The 25,052-nt window shown below is 40.0% G+C and overlaps 1 protein-coding gene across 2 annotated transcripts in view; it reads left to right on the top strand.

Annotated features, from left to right (window-relative positions):
• Window positions 1-25,052, top strand: part of PDE7A (phosphodiesterase 7A) — a 106,013-nt gene that overhangs the window by 31,792 nt on the left and 49,169 nt on the right. Inside the window, exon 1 of one of the 2 annotated variants that reach the window (XM_027561081.1) lies at window positions 17,619-17,772. The exons of the other annotated variant lie outside the window; for it this stretch is intronic. Within the exon in view, the coding sequence (XP_027416882.1) occupies window positions 17,713-17,772 (60 nt within the window). The 5' untranslated portion in view covers window positions 17,619-17,712. Of the gene's footprint in view, window positions 1-17,618; window positions 17,773-25,052 lie in introns of those variants that run through there. 2 annotated transcript variants of the gene reach the window in all.

The raw sequence follows: 25,052 nt of genomic DNA, 5'->3' as shown, positions 1-25,052 counted from the left end.
AAAGTTGTGGAATATTGCACACCTCCACTACTAATTTCTGAACACTTTTTATCACCTAAAAAAGAAACCAGAGTCACTTCTTACTCCCCTCCCCAGCCCCTGCAACTAGTCATCTACTTTCTGTCTGTGTGTATTTACATATGGAATATATGCATTGTTTTTACTGCAAATTTCAAGTAGGTAAAAGTATCCAGGAATTAAATCTTTTTGAAAATAGAACACTTACATTGTATACCACTCACTGTAAATGACTGTGGCTATTCCATATTTCACTTTAATAGTTAACCAATCAGTCCATTATGGTAGCTTCCTTAAAGATTATTTCCTAGAAGTGGTATGACTCGTTAAAATGTTAGGTGTGGTTTAAAGCCTTCTAATAAACATTGCCAAACTACCCTCCAGAAAGTGTGTATTAATTTACACTCAGAAAGTAATGTAAGAATCACGTAAGTTGTGAAGTATACTAATGCCTTTCAATTAACCGTTTACTTGTCAAATTTTGAAAATTGTTTTCTGCTCAACACTTTAGAAACTTTTCAGTGAACAGGAGTCATAATTTTGTATATCAGTTGTACTTGAAACATTGTCTTAAATTAGCAGTGCAACTATATAGTACAATCAACTATTCCAAGTTCAAAACAAGAAATTCTCTAAATACATCTTATTAATCAGTTGCAGATTGCCTGAACTTTATACAACTGGCTCTTAATTGTTCATACAATAAATCTTTAAGCTGTATTAGCTATTTCAGTTCTTTTTAAATTTTTTTAAGCTTCCTCATTAAATCTTGAAATTTGGCTGACAAAAATTTCTGACTTTTACTTTTCTCTTTACACAACCACACACTGGAGGTGTTAAAACTGACGTGACTTTCCCGAGTGGGAGGGAGTGTATTCTAGATGAAGGAAGTGAGCTGGTACAGGTGTGGCGTGGCCATGTCCAGGCTCTGATCAGGAAAATGTGAGCAGATTATTTGGAGCAAGTATAGGGTGAAAATGAGATAATGAGGTTAAATTTGTGCCATAAAAGACAAATATTAACTGGTTTTCTATGTCTTCTTGGTAATAAAAAATATCCTCCTGTAGGGTAGGGAAGGATGATAAGGTACTGTATATGCAGCTTGGTGAGAGGGTTAAATACTTGGTGTTCGTTGGAGTGTCCCCCTTTTAACCTTGATCCTGTGTGTTTTTCTTATCAGTTTTTCTCATATCACCTTTACCTCCTCAGTTTTATCAGGTTTTTTTTTTTTTTTTTTAAAGTGCTGTGGTATATTGAATGGGACATACCTCTTTTAGAAGTGGGTGTCTTTGGGGTAGGGGGAGGGGAGGGGCATGCGTACACACACACCTGACCTCATGGTCCTCTGACAGATAGTTCCCAAATGATTGTGGCAGATCCCAGGAGAATGTGGGGTTTTGGCAAGGGGTTCTTGAACCCACATGTGTTTGAAATAGTAAATTTAAAAGCTCATATATTTGCTGTTTTTGTTTACTCTCTTAAGTCGTGTCTGACTCTGTTCATGGGATTTCCCAAGCAAGAATACTGGAGAGGGATATGGGCTTCCCCAGTGGCTCAGTGGTAAAGAATCCACCTGCAGGAGACACGTGTTCCATCTCTGGATCAGGAAGATCCCCTGAAGGAGGAAACGGCAACCCACTCCACAGAGGAGTGGGCTATACAGTCCATGGGGTCACAAAAGCGTCACGACGTAGCTATAAATTGTTTTGCCAATACAAGTAGATACACCTGTGATTAAATTCATTTAAACAGCTGCAGTGAACATTGGGGTGCATATGTCTTTTTGGATTATTGTTTTCTTCAGGTATATGCCCAGGTGGGGATTGCTGGATCTATGTATGGGGGCCCTATTTTTAGTTTTTTCTATGTCCTCCATACTGTTCTTCTTAGTGGCTGTACCATTTTACATGCCCACCAACAGGTAGGAGTTCCTTTTCCCCGCACCCTCTCCAGCATTTATTGTTTGCAGATTCTTTGATGATAGCCATTCTCACTGGTGTGAGGTGATACCTTACTGTAGCTTTGATTTGCATTCTGTAATAGTTAGTGTGATGTTGAGTATCTTTCCATGTGCCTTTTAGCCACAGTTAGAAGGAAAGAAATGATAAAGGATTTTCCTGGCAGTCTAGAAGCTAACAGTCTGTGTTTCCTATGCAGAGGGTGTGAGTTTGATCCCTGGTCAGGAATCTGATGTCCTATATGCTGCATGGCATGGCTTTAAAAAAGAGAGAGACAAAATAATAGCAAAGATAATGAAACTAAAAGCTGGTTCTTTGAGAAGACAAACTGATAAACCCTTAGCCAAACTCATCAAGAAAAAACAGGACAGGACTCCAATCAGTAAAATTATAAATGAAAAAAGAGAAATTACAGTGGACAACACAGAAATACAAAGGATCGTAAGAGATGACTACAGGTAACTCTATGACAATAAAATGGACAGTCTAGGAGAAATGGGCAAATTCTTAGGTACAGCCTTCCAAGACTGAACCAGGAACAGATAGAAAATAAAAATAGACCAATCACAAGTAGTGAGATTGAAATCGTGATTAAAAATCTTCCAACAAACAAAAGTCCAGGATCAGATGGCTTCACAGGCGAGTTCTGTCAAGCCTTTAGAGAAGAGTTAATGCCTACCTTTCTTTTTTTTTTTAAATATAACATTTATTGCTTGTAGATGGTTTGATACAGAACAGTGTTTCTTCTCATTTTGAATCTGGAAGTACTATACAACTGAATACAAAGAGGGACGAGAAGTACCAAAACCGAACTTGTGATTCTCTGTCCATGTGGCATAAACCAGTTTTGTACACAACATGTAGCAGCAGTTTTTTAAGTTCCCTTTAGAAAAATATGAATTCTACACATTTATTATTGTTTCCTGTTTAATGCATGGGCTGAAATCACCAGGATCAACTTCCTTCTGGAGGAAAGAGAGGAACAGAGCGTGGAAAGAACAGTGAGACTTTCTGAAACAAATGGGCATCCGACTGCCAGACAGTGTCCCCTAATGCCTACCTTTCTGAAACTCATCCCAGAAGTTGCAGAGGAAAGAATATACCCACGCTCATTCTGTGGGGCCACCATTACCGTGATAACCAAAGCCAGACAAAGATACCACAAAAAAAGAAAATTGCAGGCTACATCAGTAAACATAGACACAGAAATCCTCAAAGTATTAATACTGGCAAACCAAATCCAGCGACACATTAAAAGGATCACATACTGTGATCAGATAGGATTTATCCCAGGGATGCAAGGATTTTTCAGTATCCTCAAATCAATCAATGTGACACAGCACGTCACCAAATGGAAGAATGGAAACAGAGGTTTTTAGAATGTGACTTGTAGCAAAACTGGACACTAAGGTTTGAACCTGTGATCACATGATTCAAAGTCTCTGCTCTCCTGGTCCAGCTTTAAGAAGATACATGTTGGCACGAATTTCAAACTTAAGAGAATCCAAACTTTGAGGGAAATTAGATGAAAAATTTTTTTTTGCCTATGTGTTTTTGAAATTGTGCTAAAATACACCTAAGATAAAACTTATTATTTTAACCACTTTTAGATGTACCATTCTGTGATGTTGAGTATATTCACGAGTGTGGGGCAAACATCACCTCTCTCCCCATCTGCCCAGCTTTCTCATTGGCCACACAGAGCTGGGTACCCATTAAACACTGATTGCTGGTCCCCTCTTTCCCAGCCGCTAGGAACCTCTATTCTACTTTTTGTCTCTATGGATAAAATTCCTTTTTAGTGAGACAGTTTTTTTAATGTTAGATAGTATAAATTAAGTTTTCTGTTTCTTTTTAGATTGTTGATAATGAATGCATTTCTTCAAGAAGTATGACATACTTTGCCATAAATTCAGAGTTAATTTTGCCATTTTAATTCTTTGTCTATTGTTTTTAGCCAAAGCATTGTAATTACATGTGCTAAGTACAGAAGCCTTGGTGTTCTTTTCATTTTATTAAATGTAAATAAATGGTGTTATAGTAAGAGAAAATAGTTCTTTTTTCTGAACCTTATTACGAAATTGCTTTTTTAAAATACATTGTCACAGTTCCTACTACTTAAGGTAGCATCAGTTAGTCTTAACTGCCTTTGCAATTAAGTTCATCAAAATGGTAGCAAATGCAAAAGATGACAGTCTTTTCACTAGCCTGTGTATGTCTGTATTGTTCTCCAAGCTGATGCTGGTCAAATCACACCATGATTTGATGTGGTTTGACTCAGGCTGGGTTTTTTTGTTTTTTATTTTTAATTAATTAATTTTTTTTTTATTGAAGGATAGTTGCTTTACAGAATTTTGTTGTGTTCTGTCAAACCTCAACCTGAATGAGCCGTAGGTATACATACGATGTATTTACTCCTGCTCATTGTATTCCTTAGTAGTGGTTACTCAGAGGTGCTGTCTCTACTTGGGCAGACCATGGGCTTCAACGCTTTTTGTGGTGGTTGTTCCATGTTCACAACTCAGGAGGTTGTGAGAAACCCAGAGTTCAGGCTCACCCACTTGACTTTGGCCTGGATGCTAGAGCCAGCTTCAGTACTCAGTACTCTGCCTCTCTTTGTGCCTTCCTGCCTTTACTTAGTTTTTGCCCAGATATTCTTTATTACCAGCTCATGAATTTATTTCTGTAGATATTTTCTAGCATTTTCCATCGTGTCCAGTGATAGGATCCACTCTCTAAAGCAGTCCATTGTTGAAGGTGGAAGTGGTCTCAGAGGCTTAAACCGATTCATTACTGCCACTGAGTAAATAATAATAGAAATTGGAACACAAGTTTTGTCTTAATTCACTTTTATTTATTCTTGGCTCCTTGTTCCAAATCAGTGTGTTACAGGACTGGATGGAAGAATTTTTAATATTATCTACTGTATCTTGCTTTCATTTTATAAAGGAACTAAGAGAGTCTGGATTGGAGGAAGGGTCTGAACCAGAAGTTCCTTTGGTAGCCTAGGAAGAAGCTATAAGCCCTGCCAGGGATGCAGTTAGAAATTTGTTGAGTGATGGCCTTCTTGTCATTTGCTTTTCGTATTACACTTAAAGATGTTTATTACTGGCTTCAATATGACATAGGTTTAAGAGGGAATGTGATTTGTATTCATGTGTGAAAGGAAAAAAAAAAAACAACTACATGGGTGTTGCTGGTTATTTTGAATAGTTAACTATTTGCGAGTTTTGCCCTCCCAGGCCTTTCCTGTTTGTAAGTCTAAAGATTTTGGTGTTAACTGTCTTATCTTTTCTCCTTGAGTAATCTGGTGATTCACTGTGGCTCAGATGGTAAAGAATCCGCCTGCAATGTGGGAGACTTGGGTTGGGAAGATCCCTGGAGAAGGGAACGGCTACCCACTCCAGTTTTCTGGCCTGGAGAATTCCAAGGACCCTATAGTCCATGGGGTTGCAAAGAGTCAGACACGACTGAGTGACTTTGACTTTCAGTCTTACCACATGTCTTCTTTTGGGGGGAAGCAATCATACCTATTACTATTTTTCTAACTTTTTCTTTTCCCTTGGAGTATAGCCAGTTAACAAGTTGTGGTAGTTTCAGGTGAACAGCAAAGGGATTCAGCCATACATATACATGTATCCATTCTGGGGAAACAGTGGAAACAGTGTCAGACTTTAATTTGGGGGGCTCCAAAATCACTGCAGATGGTGACTGCAGCCATGAAATTAAAAGACGCTTACTCCTTTTTTTTTTTTTTTTTTAAACGCTTACTCCTTGGAAGAAAAGTTATGACCAACCTAGATAGCATATTGAAAAGCAGAGACATTCCTTTGCCAACAAAGATCCGTCTGGTCAAGGCTATGGTTTTTCCAGTGGTCATGTATGGATGTGAGAGTTGGACTGTGAAGAAGGCTGAGTGCTGAAGAATTGATGCTTTTGAACTGTGGTGTTGGAGAAGACTCTCGAGAGTCCCTTGGACTGCAAGGAGATCCAACCAGTCCATTCTGAAGGAGATCAGCCTTGGGATTTCTTTGGAAGGAATGATGCTAAGGCCGAAACTCCAGTACTTCGGCCACCTCATGCAAAGGGTTGACTCATTGGAAAAGACTGATGCTGGGAGGGATTGGGGGCAGGAGGAGAAGGGGACGACAGAGGATGAGATGGCTGGATGGCATCACTGACTTGATGGACGTGTGTCTGAGTGAACTCTGGGAGTTGGTGATGGACAGGGAGGCCTGGCGTGCTGTGATTCATGGGGTCGCAAAGAATTGGACACAACTGAGCAACTGAACTGAACTGAACTGATTTCTCCTCTCCCATCCAGGCTGCCACAAAACATCGAGCAGCGTTCCATGTGCTATGTCGTAGGTCCTTGTTGTTTATCCATTTTAAATAATAGCGGTGTGTACATGTCCGTCCCCAGCTCCCTGACTGTTCCTTCCCCTCATCCTTACTCCTGGCAGCCATAAATTTGTTCTCTGACTCACCACATGGTCTTGAGTGATTACTCCCAGATCCCTTCTCTAGCTCAAGCCAAGCCAGACTCCTAGATGGACACTTCCACTCAGTTGTCCCTGGGGCACCGAGCCTTCTCCTGAAACACAGCAAATTAGTCCCCTGAATCATGTCACCTTTCTCCGTTCCTATGGATCATCCCTAATCTTGGCCATCGTCTTATTCTGGATTAAGGCAGCAGCCTTCTTGCAGAGCTCCTGAAGACTGGTCTTCCACTGTATTAATGCCAGTGTTCCATCCCCTGGCACCCAAGTTTTTTTTTTTTCCCCAAAATATATTTTATGCATCACTCTCCTAAAACACACACATACTCTTAATAGTGCTTCCCGGGTAGTGCTAGTGCAGGAGACAAAAGATACATGGGTTCGATCTCTGGATTGGGAAGATCCCCATTTTTTCTAGGCAAAAATGCTAGAGTGGGTTGCCATTTCCTACTCCAGGGGGTTCTTCCTGACCCACGGATTGAACCTGAGTCTCCTGCATCGACAGGTGGATTCTTTACCACTGAGCCACCAGGGAAGCCCATTACACACTTACTAGACCACAGTAAATAAACATAACTTTTTTATATACTGGGAAACAAAAGACTTTGGGTTGACTTGGTTTATTGTGGCATTTGCTTTATTGCAGTGATCTATAACTGAACATTTACTGTCTGCTTGGGATGCTTATATTATGAATAAAGCTATGAATATTCATGTTCAGATCATTTTGGGGGCATATGGTTCATTTACAGAGAGTTCTGATTGCTTCACATCCGAACACTAGATATTGTCAACCTTTTTAATTTTAGCCATTTTTTTGGGTGTTTAATGGTATCTTATGATTTTGGTTTTCATTTCTCCAGTGATTAAACATGTTGAGCATCTTTTCATGTGTGTATCAGCTATTTATATATCTTCCCAATGTGAAGATATGTATCTTCACATTATATATATCTTCCCATTGTGAACTTGTCTGTTCAAGTCATTAGCCTGTGTTTTAAATTGAATTAGTTTTCATTAAGATGAGTTTTTAGTGTAATATAATCTGGATCAAATCCTTGGTCAGATTTTTTATTACAAATATTTGAGTGGTTTGCTTTTTCATATCTTAACACTACCTTTGAAGGGAAGTTTTTAATTGTAATTAAGCATAACTAAAATTTTTGTAACTAGTATTTTTGTATCTGGAAATCTTTAGTTAACCCCAAATCTTGAATATATTCTCATACTTTTTCTTAGAAATTTTGTTTTAGTCTTTATGTTTAGATATAAAGATCTGCATTGATTTTTTGTATAGCAAGAGATTGCATGTTGGGATTTTTTTCTTAAGTTTATATAGTTTTTCCAGTGCCATCTGTTGAAAAGATAGGTACTTGCCCTTGAATTACTCTGGCACCTTTGTTGCTGCTGCTGCTGCTAAGTCGATTCAATCGTGTCCAACTCTGTGCGACCCCATAGACGGCAGCCCACCAGGCTCCCCCATCCCTGGGATTCTCCAGGCAAGAACACTGGAGTGGGTTGCCATTTCCTTCTCCAATGCATGAAAGTGAAAAGTGAAAGTGAAGTCGCTCAGTCATGTCCGACTCTTAGCAACCCCACGGACTGCAGCCTACCAGGCTCCTCCGCCCATAGGATTTTCCAGGCAAGAGTACTGGAGTGGGGTGCCATTGCCTTCTCCACACCTTTGTTGAGTATTGATTAATCACACAAGTGTGAGTCTGTTTCTGAATTCTCTATTCAGTTCTGATGCTCTACATCTGCCTTTATGTAAAAGCCACATTGTCTGGTTTACTATAGTTTTAAAATAAAAGTCTTGAAATCAGGTGGTGTAAGTCCTCCAATATTTTTTATTCTTTTCAAAGATATTTTGGCCATCCTAGATCTTTTGTGTTTCCATATAGATTGTAGAATTTCTTTTTTAAAGAAAGCATGCTGGAATTTTAATTGGATTTATAGATTAACTTGAGAAAAATTGGAAACGACGTCAAGCCTTCCATAAACATATGTATTACTTTCCTAGGACTGCCAAGACAAACTATTATAAACTGTATGACTGAAAGTAACAAATTTATTCTCATAGTCAGAAATTAAGATGTCAGCAGGGGCATGCTCTCTCTGAAGGCTCTGGGAGAGGAATCCTTCCTTGTCTCCTCTAGCTTCGGGTGGTTGCCGGCCATCCTCCGCATTTCTTGGCTTGTAGAACCAGTACTCTATAATCTCTGCCTCCCTGTGCACATGATCTTCTCCTTTTGTATCTCCGTCTACATTTCTCTCTTCTTATGAGAACGTGAGTTATATTGGCTATAGAGCCTGCTCTAACCCAACATACTGTTATTTTAACTTGATTACATATGCAAGGAACCAAGTAAAGTCACGCTTATGCGTGCCAGGTTACGACCTTGGCAGATCTCTTGGGGAAAACACAGTTTAGTCTTATAACAACTTGATACATTTCTCCATTTATTTAGGTCTTTCAGTTCAGTTCAGTCGCTCAGTTGTGTCCGACTCTTGGCGACCCCATGAATCGCCATATGCCAGGCCTCCCTGTCCATCACCAACTCCCGGAGTTCACTCAGACTCACGTCCATCGAGTCAGCGATGCCATCCAGCCATCTCATCCTCTGTCGTCCCTTTCTCCTCCTGCCCCCAATCCCTCCCAGCATCAGAGTCTTTTCCAATGAGTCAACTCTTCTCATGAGGTGGCCAAAGGACTGGAGTTTCAGCTTTAGCATCATTCCTTCCAAAGAAATCCCAGGGCTCATCTCCTTCAGAATGGACTGGTTGGATCTCCTTGCAGTCCAAGGGACTCTCAAGAGTCTTCTCCAACACTGCAGTTCAAAAGCATCAATTCTTCGGCGCTTAGCCTTCTTCACAGTCCAACTCTCACATCCATACATGACCACTGGAAAAACCATAGCCTTGACTAGATAGACCTTTGTTGGCAAAGTAATGTCTCTGCTTTTCAATATGCTGTCTAGTTGGTCATAACTTTCCTTCCAAGGAGTAAGCGTCTTTTAATTTCATGGCTGCAGTCACCATCTGCAGTGATTTTGGAGCCCCAAAAAATAAAGTCTGACACGGTTTCCACTGTTTCCCCATCTATTTCCCGTGAAGTGATGGGACCGGATGCCATGATCTTCGTTTTCTGAATGTTGAGCTTTAAGCCAACTTTTTCACTCTCCACTTTCACTTTCATCAAGAGGCTTTTGAGTTCTTCTTCACTTTCCGCCATAAGGGTGGTGTCCTCTGGATATCTGAGATTATTGATATTTCTCCCGGCAGTCTTGGTTCCAGCTTGTGCTTCATCCAGCCCAGCGTTTCTCATAATGTACTCTGCATATAAGTTAAATAAGCAGGGTGACAATATACAGCCTTGACGTACTCCTTTTCCTGTTTGGAACCAGTCTGTTGTTCCATGTCCAGTTCTAACTGTTGCTTCCTGACCTGCATACAGATTTCTCAAGAGGCAGGTCACGTGGTCTGGTATTCCCATCTCTTTCAGAATTTTCCACAGTTTATTGTGATCCACATAGTCGAAGGCTTTGGCATAGTCAATAAAGCAGAAGTAGATGTTTTTCTGGAACTCTCTTTAATTTCTCTCAAAAAGGTTTTATAATTTTCCTTGTACAGATCTTGCTCATATTCTGTAAAGTTTGTCTTCAGGTATTTCATGTTTTTGGGTGCTATTGGAAATGCTATTTTTAAAATTCCATTTTTCAATAATTTTTTCTAATATATAGGAATGCAATTGACTTTTGCATATCAAATCTGTGTCCTGTAATGTTGCTATATTTTATGAATTTCAGTAGTTCTTTTGTAAAGTCTTTAGGATTTTCTGTATAGATAATTATGTTGTCTGCAAATAAAAGATAGTTTTTCTTCTTCCTTTCCAGTTTGGATGCCACATATTTCTTTTTCTTGCCTTAATGCATGGGCTCTGACTTTAAATACCCTATTAAAGATACAGAGCAGACATCCTTGCCTTGTTTATGATCTTAGGGCAAAAAGCATTTAGTTTTTTTATTTTCAAATATGAGGTGGCTGTAGGTTTTTTATAGATGTCCTTTGTCAGATGAGAGAGTGTCCTGCTATTCCTAGTAAAGAGTGTTTAGCATAAATGAGTGTTGAATTTTGTTACCAATTGAAATATTATATGATTTTTTAATTCTAATATGTTGAATTACATTTATTGTTTTTTTAACAATAAACCAATTTGATTCCTGAGATGATAATATCCATTTAATCATAATGCATTTCCTTTCTATATATTATTGGATTTGATTTACAATTATTTTCTTACAGATCTTTGTGTCTTTGTTTATGAGCTATTTGGTCCATGATTTCCTTTTGTAATGTTTTTGTCTGGTTTGGGCATCAGTTGTTTTTCTTAGTAATTTTATTGTGATGTGTCTTGGTGTGTTTACACCCTGTTTTTCTTTCTTTCCCTAAAGCATCTCAGTTTATGCAACTATTCCTTATATATTATCCTAGTGAGTTGGCTCTTTGCATCAAGTGGCCAAAGTATTAGAGCTTCAACATCAGTTCTTCCAGTGAATATTCAGGGTTGATTGCCTTTAGGATTGACTGATTTGATGTCCTTGCTGTCCAAGGGACTCTCCAGAGTCTTCTCTAGCACCACAGTTTGAAAGCATCAGTTCTTCAGCACTCAGCTTTCTTTATAGTCCAACTCTCAAATCTGTACATGACTGCTGGAAAAACCATAGCTTTTACTGTATGAACCTTTCTTGGCAAAGTGATGTCTTTGCTTCTTAATACACTAAGTTTGTCATATCCGTATGTGCTTTTAAAAATGTTATGTATGAATGCATCTTCCAGTGTAATACTCAGAACTGAATTCAGTCTTATAAATGTGGCCTGTATTGAGAAGAGAGGAGCATCCTTGATTTGGATATTATTAATATCTGACTCTTAGAGGAGGGCATGGCATACCACTCCAGTATTCTTCCTGGAGAATCCCATGGATGGAGGAGCCTGGCGGGCTGCAGTCCATAGCATCACAAAGAGTCAGACACAACTAAAGCTACTGAACATAACATCTGACCCTCAGTGCTTCCTAAGGTTGCCTTTACTTACTGCTTCCTATTAGAGTTTAAATATTCTGACTTTTTTTTTCAAAGGAAACTGTTTTAAACTCTGTTTCCACTGTTACATATGCATGCAGTTTATCTTACATAAAAACACACACTCCATTCTCTTCAGGTTATTTTGTAATTAAATGTGGTTTACTCTTTGTTTTATATGCAGATTTGATATACATTAGCCTGATCTGCTTCCTAATAAATCACAAAACGTCAGGGGACTTCCCTGGGGGTTCAGTGGCTGAGACCTCAAGATCCCAATGCACTGGGCCCAGGTTCGATCCCTGTTCAGGGAGCTGGATCCCGCATGCTGCAGTGAAGACTGAAGATCCCTCGTGCTGCAGCTAAGACCCAGTGTAGCCAGATGAATATATAGATAAATGAAATTTTAAAAAGAGAGAGAGATGTACTCACAGCGTGTATGGAAAAACCGTGCCCTTAAAAAAAAAAAAAGAATCGGATGTAGAGTTCTGTTAGGTACCTCTGGAATTCTTCTACTCGTTTCATATCCAGAACTTGAACTCTGGTTAAGTTTGCTCAGTCAGCTAGGAGTCAGCCTAACAGTGCTCTGCTTTCTTCTTACGGATGCATCCAGAGACTGTGCAGCCTTGTGGAAATTAAGGTGGCCAATGTCTGTGACATGCTCCTGGTCTTTTATGCTAGCAACTTAAGTCCAAACTCTACAGTTGTAGGAGCCACACCATTGGGTTTTGTTTTTTTTTTTTTCCTTCTGGTAATTGTGGCCATTTCTACTTTTCTATAATTTTTTTTCCAACAAAAATTCTCACATTTATTCCTGAGCCAAAGCATTAGTGCAGAAACACTGACACAAAGAGAAAAAACATTTTCCCAATAAAACACATCCAGCTGTTACGGTAGTAGCAATGTTCTCAGTGTAAGATGCAGCTGACCTTGACTCAGATTCCGTACATGTGCCACCTGTTGTATGAGGCTTCCTGTAGACCCAGCTTGGTTCTCCTGCAGCGTCTTCTCTTGCAGTTGTACCTGATCTTAGTACAGTTTTCGTTCGAATCCATTGGGGAATAGGACTACTCCGCTTTTGTCTTTTGGCCAGGAATCAGTTGATCCTGGAAATCTTGTGAGAAAATGTGGTGAGGAGCAGGATTCCCGTAATTTTAAAAATATTTTGAAGAATGGTTCAGTAAGGAAATCTCAGTTCTTTTCCTATCATAAGATGTAGTTTCCTGGACCGGAAGACTTGAATGTTTGTAAACTGTCAGGATGTTTTTATTACTTCCTTCATACTGGGACTAATCGTGTATTTGTTGCCATTAAATACTGAGACGACAGAAATATATAATAGCTTAATTCAGAGCACTAACAAAGGTCTTAACTGATAAAAGTCCCATGTCACCATAGTTTTAAAATAGTTTTTGTTGTTTATCAAGGCTGAATTTTTCATCAGTTTCATAGATCTTGAAATTCATAACGTTTAAAAAATAATCACCTCTAATATGAGGTTTTTAGCAGAAGAAATATCAGTAAAAAAAAAAAAGCTCACCCTGATTTATTATTTGTTATTAAAATTGGCTGGAATTCAAAATGATAAGGGCAAGGTTTGAAATTGTGACTATTGCATTCACATTTTTTCTACTATAAATTTGGTTATGGTTTCAACAGACACTACATTCGTATAAAGAACTCTGGGATAGACTATTCCTGTCAACATGATTCCAAAATTATAGACACTGATGTCAATGCAGATGAGGTTAGCCTAATTTGGTCAAGAGAAGGACATGCTGAGTCTCTGTATGGATAGCTAAAGGCTATTGCCAAGATTGACAGGTGTCCTGTGAGTGGCAAAGAGCCCCAGGGGTAAAATTTGTACTTGGATTACTTCTCTAAGACACAGTGATTGAAGTTGTACCTTTTCCTTCCATTGACTGTGCTCCTAAAATAGTGAGATTTGCTTTTAATACCCTGACTATTCAGATATTTTATAAGCCCCAGAAAGGTAAAGAATTTTATACCTTTTTTTTTCTTATGGTATCAAATTCTGTTTTCAAGAGCTTAACTGTATCCTGTGCATGAATTTTCCTAGTATAGTCAAGTGACCCTTTTTTGTTACCCTGTCATGTTTCACTTAGGCTTTGAGACAGGTGAGAAATGTTAATATAAAAGAATACATTTGTTATTATTGTAAAAGAGGCAACTATTTATTTAGGGGATAATACATTATATTTGGAGAGATTAATTTTTAAGATAATTTTCTAATAAGTAATATATCATAGATGAGTATGAATATAATTTGATAACAGCTTTTGTTTCTGTTTCATCTTATTGAAATTTCTTTATTAAGAGAAGCTTTATAATTTGTCAAGATACATTAGTAGTAAGTATTTCATATCTCAAAATAAGAAAAAATTTTAAAGCCATTAGATTCATGCCATTAAAGAAAGGTAAGTATACTAAGAAAAAACTGTATTGCCTGAGGTTTTTGTGAGATTTGAATGATGTACATGTGTCATCAGCAATGAAGGAGCTATGATTTTAGGCATAAACACAGTAGCTATTTCTATTGAAATTTTTTTTGACCATGTGGCAAGACATGTGGGATGCTAGTTTCCTGACCGGTGATCGAACCTGCACCCCCTACACAGGAGGCACAGAACCTTAACCACTGGACCACCAGGGAAGTCCCTGCTATTTCTATTCAAATAGGAAATTTCCTGGCCTTGGAGGATTGTGTCTTGATTATCTCTGTATTTCAGCGTCAGATATGTAGTGGAAATTGATGAAGGGGATGCTGGGGAACCATTGTAGGGAGCCAGCCTGTTGACTGGTGTGAAAAATTACCCTGGCCCTCCCAGGACTCAGCAAAGTGTCCCTGAGTGCTGGGCGGGCACCACACGTGTTCCCTCCTGGACCGTGTGGTTTCCTTTAAGCCCAGAATTGGGGTGTAGCTGGAGAGGTCAGGTCATTACCATGGTTAGGCCTTACTGATTTAATTTGGACTTGACACTTCATGGGAAATAGGTGGGGAAACAGTGGAAACAGTGTCAGACTTTATTTTTCTGGGCTCCAAAATCACTGCAGATGGTGATTGCAGCCATGAAATTAAAAGACGCTTACTTCTTGGAAGGAAAGTTATGACCAACCTAGATAGCATATTGAAAAGCAGAGACATTACTTTGCCAACAAAAATCCGTCTGGTCAAGGCTATGGTTTTTCCGGTGGTCATGTATGGATGTGAGAGTTGGACTGTGAAGAAGGCTGAGCGCCGAAGAATTGATGCTTTTGAACTGTGGTGTTGGAGAAGACTCTTGCAAGTCCCTTGGACTGCAAGGAGATCCAACCAGTCCATTCTGAAGGAGATTAGCCCTGGGATTTCTTTGGAAGGAATGATGCTAAAGCTGAAACTCCAGTCCTTTGGCCACCTCATGGGAAGAGTTGACTCATTGGAAAAGACTCTGATGCTGGGAGGGATTGGGGGCAGGAGGAGAAGGGGATGACAGAGGATGAGATGGTTGGATGGCATCACTGACTCGATGGACGTGAGTCTGAGTGAACTCTGGGAGTTGGTGATGGACAGGGAGGCCTGGCATACGGCGATTCATGGGGTCACAAAGAGTTGGACACGACTGAGCGACTGAACTGAAGTGTTTCTGAAAGCCTGCTCTGAGCAAGGTCTTGCACAGATGTCCCTTAACTCCTGTGAAGGGAGGCAAGTGAGGTGATGACTTACCCAGGTTCACTCAACTCTTGCCAGCACAGCTGGGAAGCAAACCCAGGCTCTTGACTCCAGACCCAGTAAGTTTGGAGATGGTGCAATAATCTTAACGGACGTTCCTTTCAATGAGAGAAGTTTTAGAACTGCCTGTCTTTTTCTCCCCTCTGTGTCTCAGTTCTGATCTTCATCTTCCATTGTTCTATCCTTCCCTTGTACACAAGACGCAAGTGCAGATTGGTGACCTCACTGTTGACCTATAAGACATACATCAAAATGTTTAAGTACTGCGTCAAAAATAGCAGTATCGTGTTTGCTTCTTAGAACTCAGCTTTTTGAGCAGCTGATTGGCAGGGCAATGTGAGGATAAGAAGTGTTTCCGGGCTGAGCATGGAGGTAGCAGGCTCATTCGGTGTATGCTGCCCAGGCCAGTCCAGCAGGTAATGAATTATGACTACCAGCAGTTCTCCTGGGAACAGGGCTGACTCCACTCAGCTGCTCTGTCCTTGTCCTGCGCATCCTTTGAATTTGCTGGCTGGAACCTTACTGCCCAAAGAGTAACCTGAGACCCTGACAGTCTCATGTCGCACCTAGTTTCATGACAGACTAAAAAAGTTGTCTCCGTGTGTGCAAGGATTAGCATCACAGCTTGTTCAGAAGAAAGAAGAGATATATATAAGGTGTAGTGAGAAATACATGGCCGTGTTTCATGTATAGCTTAAATTTAGAAAAATTTTGATTTGGACCTGTAATTTGAATTTATGCCTTGTTTTAACAGGTTGAGAATTAACTTTTTTTTTTTTTTAATGCCCTCTTTGTATTGAGGATTGGATAATGAAAACAGCACTGGTATTTGAACTACTGGGGCTATTTTCAGGTATTTTAGAACCATCATGTGGGTCCCATCACCAGGCAGATGACTCTGTCTCACTGTGAGCTGTGGTCCCTGAAGCAGTCCTGTCTTGAGTGTTTCCCAGCCTGTCTACCTCTCTCCCCTTCCCCGGCCCCAGCCAGAGCTGTGATCCCCTCTGCTGTGGTCTCCTGAGTGCCCACCTAGCCTTATCCCACCGAGTTGCAGTTGACCAAAACCTCCGAAGTGTCCAGCAGGTTGGGATTAGCTTTTAGGATGAAGACAAAAGAATCTCCCCTCTGGCCATCGCATGACCTGCTTTCCAGCCTCATCTACTCTTCTTCCCAAATCTTCTGCTTGGTTTTGTCATGCATTGTCACGTCCACACAGATCATCTTCCCGTCCTCTTCGCGTTCTTGCCCCTTCAGTTCAGCTCGGGGATATTTCAGGGCCCCTGGGAAGAAGCTCCTCACTTCCTAACCAGGTCAGACCCAAGCATCGTTGGCAATTCCCGCCTCAGCCCCACTGCACTTGTTTCAGTTGCAGCGTTGTGCTTATTTACAGTCTTTGATTCGTGTAGATTCTGATTAAACTGAAAGCCTCAGGAGGGCAGGAGCCAGTGTCTGTTTCCACTTGAATACCCCTGCATCTCACCAAGGGCCTGGTCCCTGATTGCTGCTTAAGAACTACTTGCATGAAAGTTTCATGAAAGGCTTTTCCTGTCATGCTGGCTGCTGTGAGAGATCACAGAGATGGACAGAGGCCCACTTTGCTGTCACTGAGCCCCCAACTCACAGCTGAGGGAAGAGTGAGACGTGGAGCACGGGTATTATCATAGACGCTGGGTCACAGCTAGGGCTTGGAAGTAATGTATTTATAGTTGCTTGAAAACACCTAGATAGGCTGGCCTTTGTCAATAAATCCAGAATGCGTGAATTATAATGTTTATATAGCACAACATTGTCTATCAAAACCCCTAACGTTCATAAAGTAATCCTAGCTCCAAAGGAAAGAAAAAGTTGGACACGTTCAATACTAAAAGTTGAAAATGTAGAATAAAATGCGTTAATGTTTTTAAACGCCAGGACAATTCTACCTGTGGAGCTGGTCTTTATGGAAGAAATGAGCACTTTTTTAGTGCTGCCAGACATTTGGGGGAAAGTTATTTCAAAGAAGTGCCGATGTTAAGGTTGTGGACGAGCTTGGAGCCAGCCAGAGACCTCGTTTGCCTATATTGTGTGGGACTGTTAGGTCGGCTGTGGACGAGCTTGGGGCCGCCAGAGACCTCGTTTGCCTACATTGTGTGGGACTGTTAGATCGGCTGTCACGAAGGTTTTTCCCCTCCTCTTCCCCCGTCACTGACTCTCCCACCCAGCCCTGGGCGCTGGCAGTAACCACGCGCCGGTAGGAAGGCCGGCTGGCAGCGCGTTCTCAGAGTCACGTGACCCTTGTTTGAAGGCAGCTGTGTGAGGTTCAGGGCGGGCATTCCCCTCTCTTCTGCTTCGGGACAGCTGGTTATTGTCAGGTCTGACGAGTCTCCCTTGCTCTTTGCTCGCTGGGCGCGGAGGGAGGTTATGCAGCAGGACTTTTGCTAGACCCAATGGGAATTACACTGATCTGGTGTCTGGCCTTGGTTCTCATCAAGTGGGTCGCCTCTAAGGTAGGCCATCTTTATTTTTAGGATGGTGACATGAATCTCTCGTTTATACATTGGTAGGAATGGACTGGTTAGTGGAGTTCCTTCTCCTTTTGCTCCAGTTTTTGTTTCTGCTTACAAGAGCTCTGCGGTTTTACCTGTCAGCTGTCATTGTCATGTTATTACCATGTTACTATCTGTCATTTTCATTTTTCTCCCACCTATTCCTCCTGAAGGGCTTTTTACAGATCATTTCTTGGTATCGAAGTAACTTTGCTCAGGATCATGCCTTTAAAGAAGTCTTTTTTTTTTTTTTTTTAAACTAGTTAATGTCATGTCTATTTACTGTGCCAGGGTGATCAAGATGAAGTTATCCAAAAACTAGAGTGCCACTGGGCTGACAAACAGACTGAGGTCTTCACTGCCATTAAAAATCGAGGTTTTATGCTTAAGTTCAGCTTCTAAGGTTATGAAATTATTGAACAGTTTGGGCTTTTGGTGTACATATTTTAAACATTCTCTTCTGGAGTTACCAAATTTATGTAACTTATAAATACGAAGTATAATTACTGGGGATTTCTAAGCAATTGTAAACTTTTAAAAAAAACTAAATACCACTTTCTAGCCCGTTCTCACTTAAGGTCTTGTTGCTACTGAAATATATGCCTTAATTATAGTGAAAAAAGTAAGATTATTGTATTATGTATCTGTTGATCTTTAATTTGGATTCCAAAGACCAGGCTTAAGAAATGCTTGATAGACTGCTATTCATTTGGTATCTGATTGAGAGTGTAAAGTAGGAAATACTTAAGATTGTACTATGTAAAATTCTTTTGTCTGTACTTGTGTAAAAATGATTATATCTTTAACCCACCATGCAGCTTTTTTTCTTCCTTTATTAAGAAAACTGAAAAGTGTGAACATAAACTTAAAATGTTTAAGACCAATACCATTTGCTAGTAAGCAACACAAAAACTTCTGTAAAGTTAAACATCTTTTTCAAGCGAGGTTTTGATCCCGGATAAGGTAGTGTTTTCACGTTTAAGCATACTGTTTTAGGCATAGTTGTGTCTTTCTTGAAGCAGTCGTATTTTCTTACTGAACATGATTGAAGAAATCTCTTAAAGAAAAACAATAGGCTTGATTTTTTTTAATCTTTGTCTTTTGTAAATTAATTTTGTCACACAGACACCAATTTACTCATTGTTTTTAGAGGATTAGCTTGCCAAGTTACTGAATGAAGGTCAAGTTAATGGATTAGTTGAATTGTAGATTTTTTTAGACACTTTTTACTTTGTTATAACAATCAAAAATCAAAAAAATTTTTTAAAGTTTTTAAGCAACAGACTGCTGTTATTTTCAACGTGTGACTTTTAAAAGTATATAGCGAAGAAGAACTGGAGGCTAGTGTTCAATGGATGGATGCAAGTCTTGGATAGGCACTCAGATAGGAACGCTTTTCTGGCTTATGTAAGATAAATTGCTATTGTTTGGTCGATAAGTTGTGTCCAACTCTTTGCAACCCCATGGAACTCAGCACGCCAGGCTTCCCTGTCCTTCACCAGCCCCCAGAGTTTGCTCAGATTCATGTCCATTGAGTCAGTGATGCCATCCAACCATCTCGTCTCATCGTCTGTCACCCAATTCTCCTTTCCTCAGTCTTTCCCATCATCAGGGTCTTTTCTAATGAGTCGGCTCTTCCCATCCAGATGTAAGATGAAAACACTCTGAAAAAGCTCACTTTACTGCATCAGAGAAAGCTTTCAGAACTTTGGGCTTCTTCATCTTTTGTACTGTGTTACCATTTTTTGTAATGTGACCCAGAAATGTATTCAGTGCTACTGTGTTTAGGCCCTGTGACAGAGCGTCTAATGATGGAGCGTATAAAACCTACCTCTAGAGGTCTTGTTCAGTAAAGAGAGATTTTGTCTGAAGGCACCTGGAGCGTTTATTGGCACAGAGTAGGAGCGCAGCAAAGAGTTAATGTATCATTACTTTACCATGAAAGGGAAATACACACGCTTTTGCACAATAGGTTACTTGAGTGGCAAAGTTGAACAAGATAAAAACCATAGCACTTAAAATATCTTTCGTGCTTGTGCTCAGCCCCTCAGTTGTGTCCAACTCTTTGCAACCTCATGAACTGTAGCCCGCCAGGCTCTTCTGTCCATGGGATTCTCCAGGCAAGAATACTGGGGTGGGTTGCCATTCCTTTCTCCAGGGGATCTTCCCAACTCAGGGATCGAACACACGTCTCCTGCATTGTCAGGCCAATTCTCTACCACTGAGCCACCTGGAAAGTCCCTTTAAAACACATTGTCCTTGGGAATTCGCTGGAAGTTCAGTGGTTAGGACTTCTCACTGTCACTGCTGGGGCCCTGGGTTCAATCCCTGGTCAGGGAACTAAAGCCCCACAAGGCTCGAAGCATTCCCCTCCTCCCCACCCCCCGCCAAAAAAAAAGCACACAACACAACATGTCTGTCTTTAAAAGTTACACCTTAACTAATATTGGGAACAACTTTTACGCCTTTTATCATCTACCTTCTAAGTCAGATCTTTTATGGAAGAGCAGTTCACCCTGATTCAAGGCAAGTGTCTTAGTCGGGCACTCAGAACTCCAGCTTTTGTGGCTGTAGATTCTTTGGAACCTTACTGTTTAACTTGTTTGTGCTGCTGCTGTCAGTTTCTGATTAGCTCAGCCGCGCCCGTGTTTTGACCTATACTAGTTTGCTTTACAAGCTGTTCCCAGGATGGCTAAATTAGAAGAGTCACGAGTAGGAGCGTCTCAGTTATTTCCATTCGCTGGTGAGGTGAGTGGGAATGTGGATGATAGCTCACAGTGTTTTATGACTGACAGCGTAACTTGGGATTTTGGTTCAATTTGTTTTACTATCTTTATTAAAAATAGAATTTTACAACTATATGGCTTGTAAAATGATGATCTTTTAAAAAGGTATATGTTAAGCCTGAGCAGCAGTCTGGGTGTATAAAGCACACATAATTATTTTTTTTAATTGGGCCTTCAGTAAATGTAGGTCTTTTTTAATTATTAATTTTTATTTATTTATTTTGACCGTGTTGCGTGGCATGTGGGGTGGGATCTTAGTTCCCCCCCACCCCCCACCCCCCACCCCCCCACCCCCCGCCCCCCAGAGATCAAAGCCATGCGCCCTGCAGTGAAAGCTGGGAGTCTTAACCACTGGATGGCCAGGGAGTTTCCTATAATTATTTTTTAAAATAACACTTAACATGGAAATCACATTTTTATAATTAGTAATTTATAGTGCATTTTTCCAAAAGGAGTTCCTGGATTGCTTAGTGAAACAAATTTGATATTCATTTTAAGCTTCATTTGTGAGGCAAGTAAATGAGTAAATTGTCAGTCAGAATGTATTCATTGATGGTTCACATTTTTAAGTCCATTCTTAAAAAAATTTCCTTTTGTCTCATTTAGATTTATTTCATAAGAGTTATGTCTTGTGGTTTAGGGTTGAATTTTAAGTATTTACAGACCAGACTTACTTAAATTAGTAATAAATCAAATTAAATGAATACTTTGGACATCCTTAAGTAATTTGTTAGAATATATTTAAAATTAAGTTCTACCCTTTTTGCCAAGTTTTAGAAATGATTAACTAAGACTCTACCATTTTAATATCTAAACTGGTGCCTCTATAAATAAGTCTAAAGTGAATACCTTAAAATAAGTTTAGTATGTCATAGTTATAATCTAGATTATGTTCATTACCCAGTTTTTCTGAAGAAGGAAATAGCAACCCACTCCAGTATGCTTGCCTGGGAAATCCCCTAGACAGAGGAGCCTGGTGGCCTACAGTCCATGGGGACACAAAAGAGTTGGACACGGCTTAGCCACTAAACAAGTCAGTTTTTTGCTTACACTGTTTTAACAGCTGGTATTAGTCTTTCAAAGTCCTTAGAGTGATGAGATTTTACCTCTCTAATTAGTGGCTCTTTTAGTAAATACCCCTCCCTACACTTAAAAAAAAAAAAAAAAAGGCAACTGGGTTTCCTGAAGAGGACTGTTAGAGATAACAGGTTACAATTTGTTTTAACAAGCTGTTTACTCAAGTTTTATTGGATACAAGTGGGTTGATAGGTACTGACCATGACAGGCTGTTACACAATCATACCTGTGGTTTCATGAATCTGATTTGGCCGGTAGGAATACTTATTTCCACCTATGTGCTCTTCGTACTACTAGATTTTCCTCTCTTATGGTGGTATTAAGGGGAGGCTTGAAATCTGATAAGCTAAATATCTTGGGGTGGGGATGTGAACAGCAGCTGTGAGTTGTACCTTTTAATACCAAGTGACTACAGTGACTGTTTGCTCCCGAATAAGTAGTTTATGATGAGACACTGCAGGAGGCTTAGGGTCTTCTGTTGGTGGAAGACACTTTAACTTTATTAAGCGTGATGCTGCCAGGGATGTGTTCTGTATGATTTAGTCCCTTAGAATTTGAGATCTTCCACTTCTTTGTAGGTTTCTTTGTAGTAGATTCTTACTGTATTTTTTATTTGATTTATTCTGTGAATATATAATAATTATGTGCAAACATGCTCAGTCATATCTCTTTGAGACCCCATGAACTGTAGCCTGCTAGGCTCCTTTGTCCAGGGGATTTCCCAGGCAAGAACACGAGTTGGGTTGCCATTTCCTTCTCCAGGAGGTCGGAGGTCTTCCCAACCAGGGATCAAACCCGGATCTCCTGCATTGGCAGGTGAATTCTTTACCACTGAGTCACCTGAGAAGCCCACAGGCTACAAAATTCAAAAGATATTCATTGGTAGTTTCTCCTCCTACCTTTGTGTCCTTCAGCCTCCTTGGAGGCAGCCAGTGTCGAAAATTAAAATTTTATTTTTGCTTATAACTTGTGTTCCTTTTATATTTCATGAACTGTTGGAGGTTTTTGCTTGTTTGTTTACATCTTCATTAAATCATACATGACTTTAATTGATGTTTTTCTCTTAAATAGTAGGGCTTCCCAGTGGCGCTAGTGGTAAAGAACCCACCTGCCAATGCAGGAGTCATAAGAGACGCTGGTTTGATCCCTGGGTTGGGAACATCCCCCAGAGAAGGGCATGGCAACCCATGCCAGTATTGCCTGGAGAATTCTGTGGACAGCGGAACCTGGCAGGCTACAGTCCATGGGGTAGAGAAAAGTCGGACACAGCTGAAGCAACTGAGTACGCATGCATTAAGGGGATAAAAACAATGATTTGGGGAGCTGTTTCCTTGGATCAGATGATAAAGAATCTGCCTGCAATGCAGGAGAGCTGGGTTCGATACCTGAGTTGAGAACATCTCCTGGAGTAGGGACGACAATCCCACTCCACTATTCTTGCCTGGAGAATCCCGTGGACAGAGGAGCCCGGTGTGTCTATGGGGTCGCAAGAAGTCGGACACTGCTGAGTGACAAATACTTTGCATGCTAAATCCATGAGGGTTTTAAATGCAATAAAATTTCTTTATAATAATAGTAAAAAGCATGGTTATTTTTCCTTGAGATTTTTAGGTATATGTTAAAGAGCTGTAAATTTCATGCCAGTTTAGTGAGGACAGAATATCATTAATCTAATATGTAAAAATACCATCTCATTTCCTTAACATGTATTTCTTTCATTATTGAAGTCAAGCATCTTTTCTTGTGTTTATTATTTCTCTTCCTTGAGTAGTATATTTATGTCCTACCTGTTTTTATACACTGTTATTCATTATTTGCTAACTGATTTGTGGGCCTTTTTTTTTTCCCTTTTATTTTTAGATTAGCAGGGAAAAATTAGCCCTTTGTCATAACTCTTCAACTTAATTTTCGTGATGTGGGGTTTGTCTTTTGCCTATTTATGATATGTTTTGCCATGCATAATTTAACTTTTTGTGGCCAAATTGATTTATTTTTCATGACTTCTGGACTTTATAGAACAACTAGGTCTTCCCTATTTAAGATTTTTTAATGTCATTATTTAAATTAAAAAAAATTTTATTGACGTGTAGTTATTTACAGTGTTTATTTCAGATGTACAGCAAAGTGATTCATTATAGGTCCTTGTTATTTCAAATTTTTTAAAATCCAGTCATGTTTTCCTTTAATACTTTCATGCTTTTTTTTTTACATTAACATTTTTGTTCCATCTGTAATTTATTTTGGAGTAGATAGGAAATAATACAGCTTTATGTTTTTCCAAATAGCAAATTATATAATTAATATTTTCCCCACAGATTTTTAAATCCTTTAGCATAAATAAAATTACTGGATATTATTGGATTTGATTCTAGATTCTCTATTAAGAATTTGCTTGCCTGTTTATTCAGCTAATATTATTGATTTCTTTCAGTGTGCTAGGCACTATTCTAAATGTTGGGGTTTATTCTATATCCGGGGATACAAGTCCCTGCCCCCGCAGAGATTAGATTCTAGGAGGAGGCTTGGTTACTTTTATCTTCTAGATGTTTAATTTGTGTTCATCTCAGTTGTTATTCATCAATTTGCTCATCAAATTTATTCATCAACTTAATCTGTAAAAAATTATTCACTAACTTATTTACAATAAATGCACTCAGTCATCGATTTACCAGGTATTTATTTAGCCTCTACTAAATAATAGTAGTTTTAGAGGCCAAGGAGACAGCGGTGAGTAAGTCAGACAGGGTTCCAGCTCTTGTGGCGCTTTTGTTTTGGAACAAGTAAACGAGAATAGGTCGGCCAAGTGCTGCACGGCGGGTGAAGGTTGGGAGGACCTCTACCTTCAGGAGTAGTGAGGTTCTCTCAGGTGACCGTGGGTTTGGTGGATGGGGATGGGGATGGCTCTCTGAAGAGATGACGTTTCATCTGGAACCTGAGAGAGAGGAAGGAAATGGTGCTGCCGTGGTCCTGTACAGAACAGCACGTAGCACAGCTGTGTGTTTGGTGTGCTTGGGGGGATGCAGGCAGGCCAGGGTGGCTGGGTCTCTCTGGTAAAGAGAGAGTTGTGGTAGAACTGAGGGCTTGGCAGGTCATGGAGAGCTTGATCTGTGGACTCCATTCCAAGTATTCGGGGGCCATTAGAGGACTTTGAGCAGTAGCTGGGAGCAAGTTCACTCTTGCTTCTTGTGTGTGAAGGGTCTGAAGGTCGAGGGATGTAGCAGGAAAGCCAGGCAGCTGCCCATCAAGGAGCCCAGGTGAGAAATGCTGTTGTCTGAGACAGAACAAGGAGCTTGAGGAAGGGAGACAGCGTGGAAGTGGAGTTGGCAGAACTTGCTGAGGGTGTTTCAGCGCTTACAAAGGTTTTTTTTTTTTTTCCTT

Source organism: Bos indicus x Bos taurus, chromosome 14 (genome assembly GCF_003369695.1).
Source record: "Bos indicus x Bos taurus breed Angus x Brahman F1 hybrid chromosome 14, Bos_hybrid_MaternalHap_v2.0, whole genome shotgun sequence".
Classification (NCBI taxonomy): Eukaryota; Metazoa; Chordata; class Mammalia; order Artiodactyla; family Bovidae; genus Bos; species Bos indicus x Bos taurus.
The sequence above is the reverse complement of the archived record's forward strand: the minus strand, read 5'-3'. Positions and strand labels throughout refer to the sequence as shown.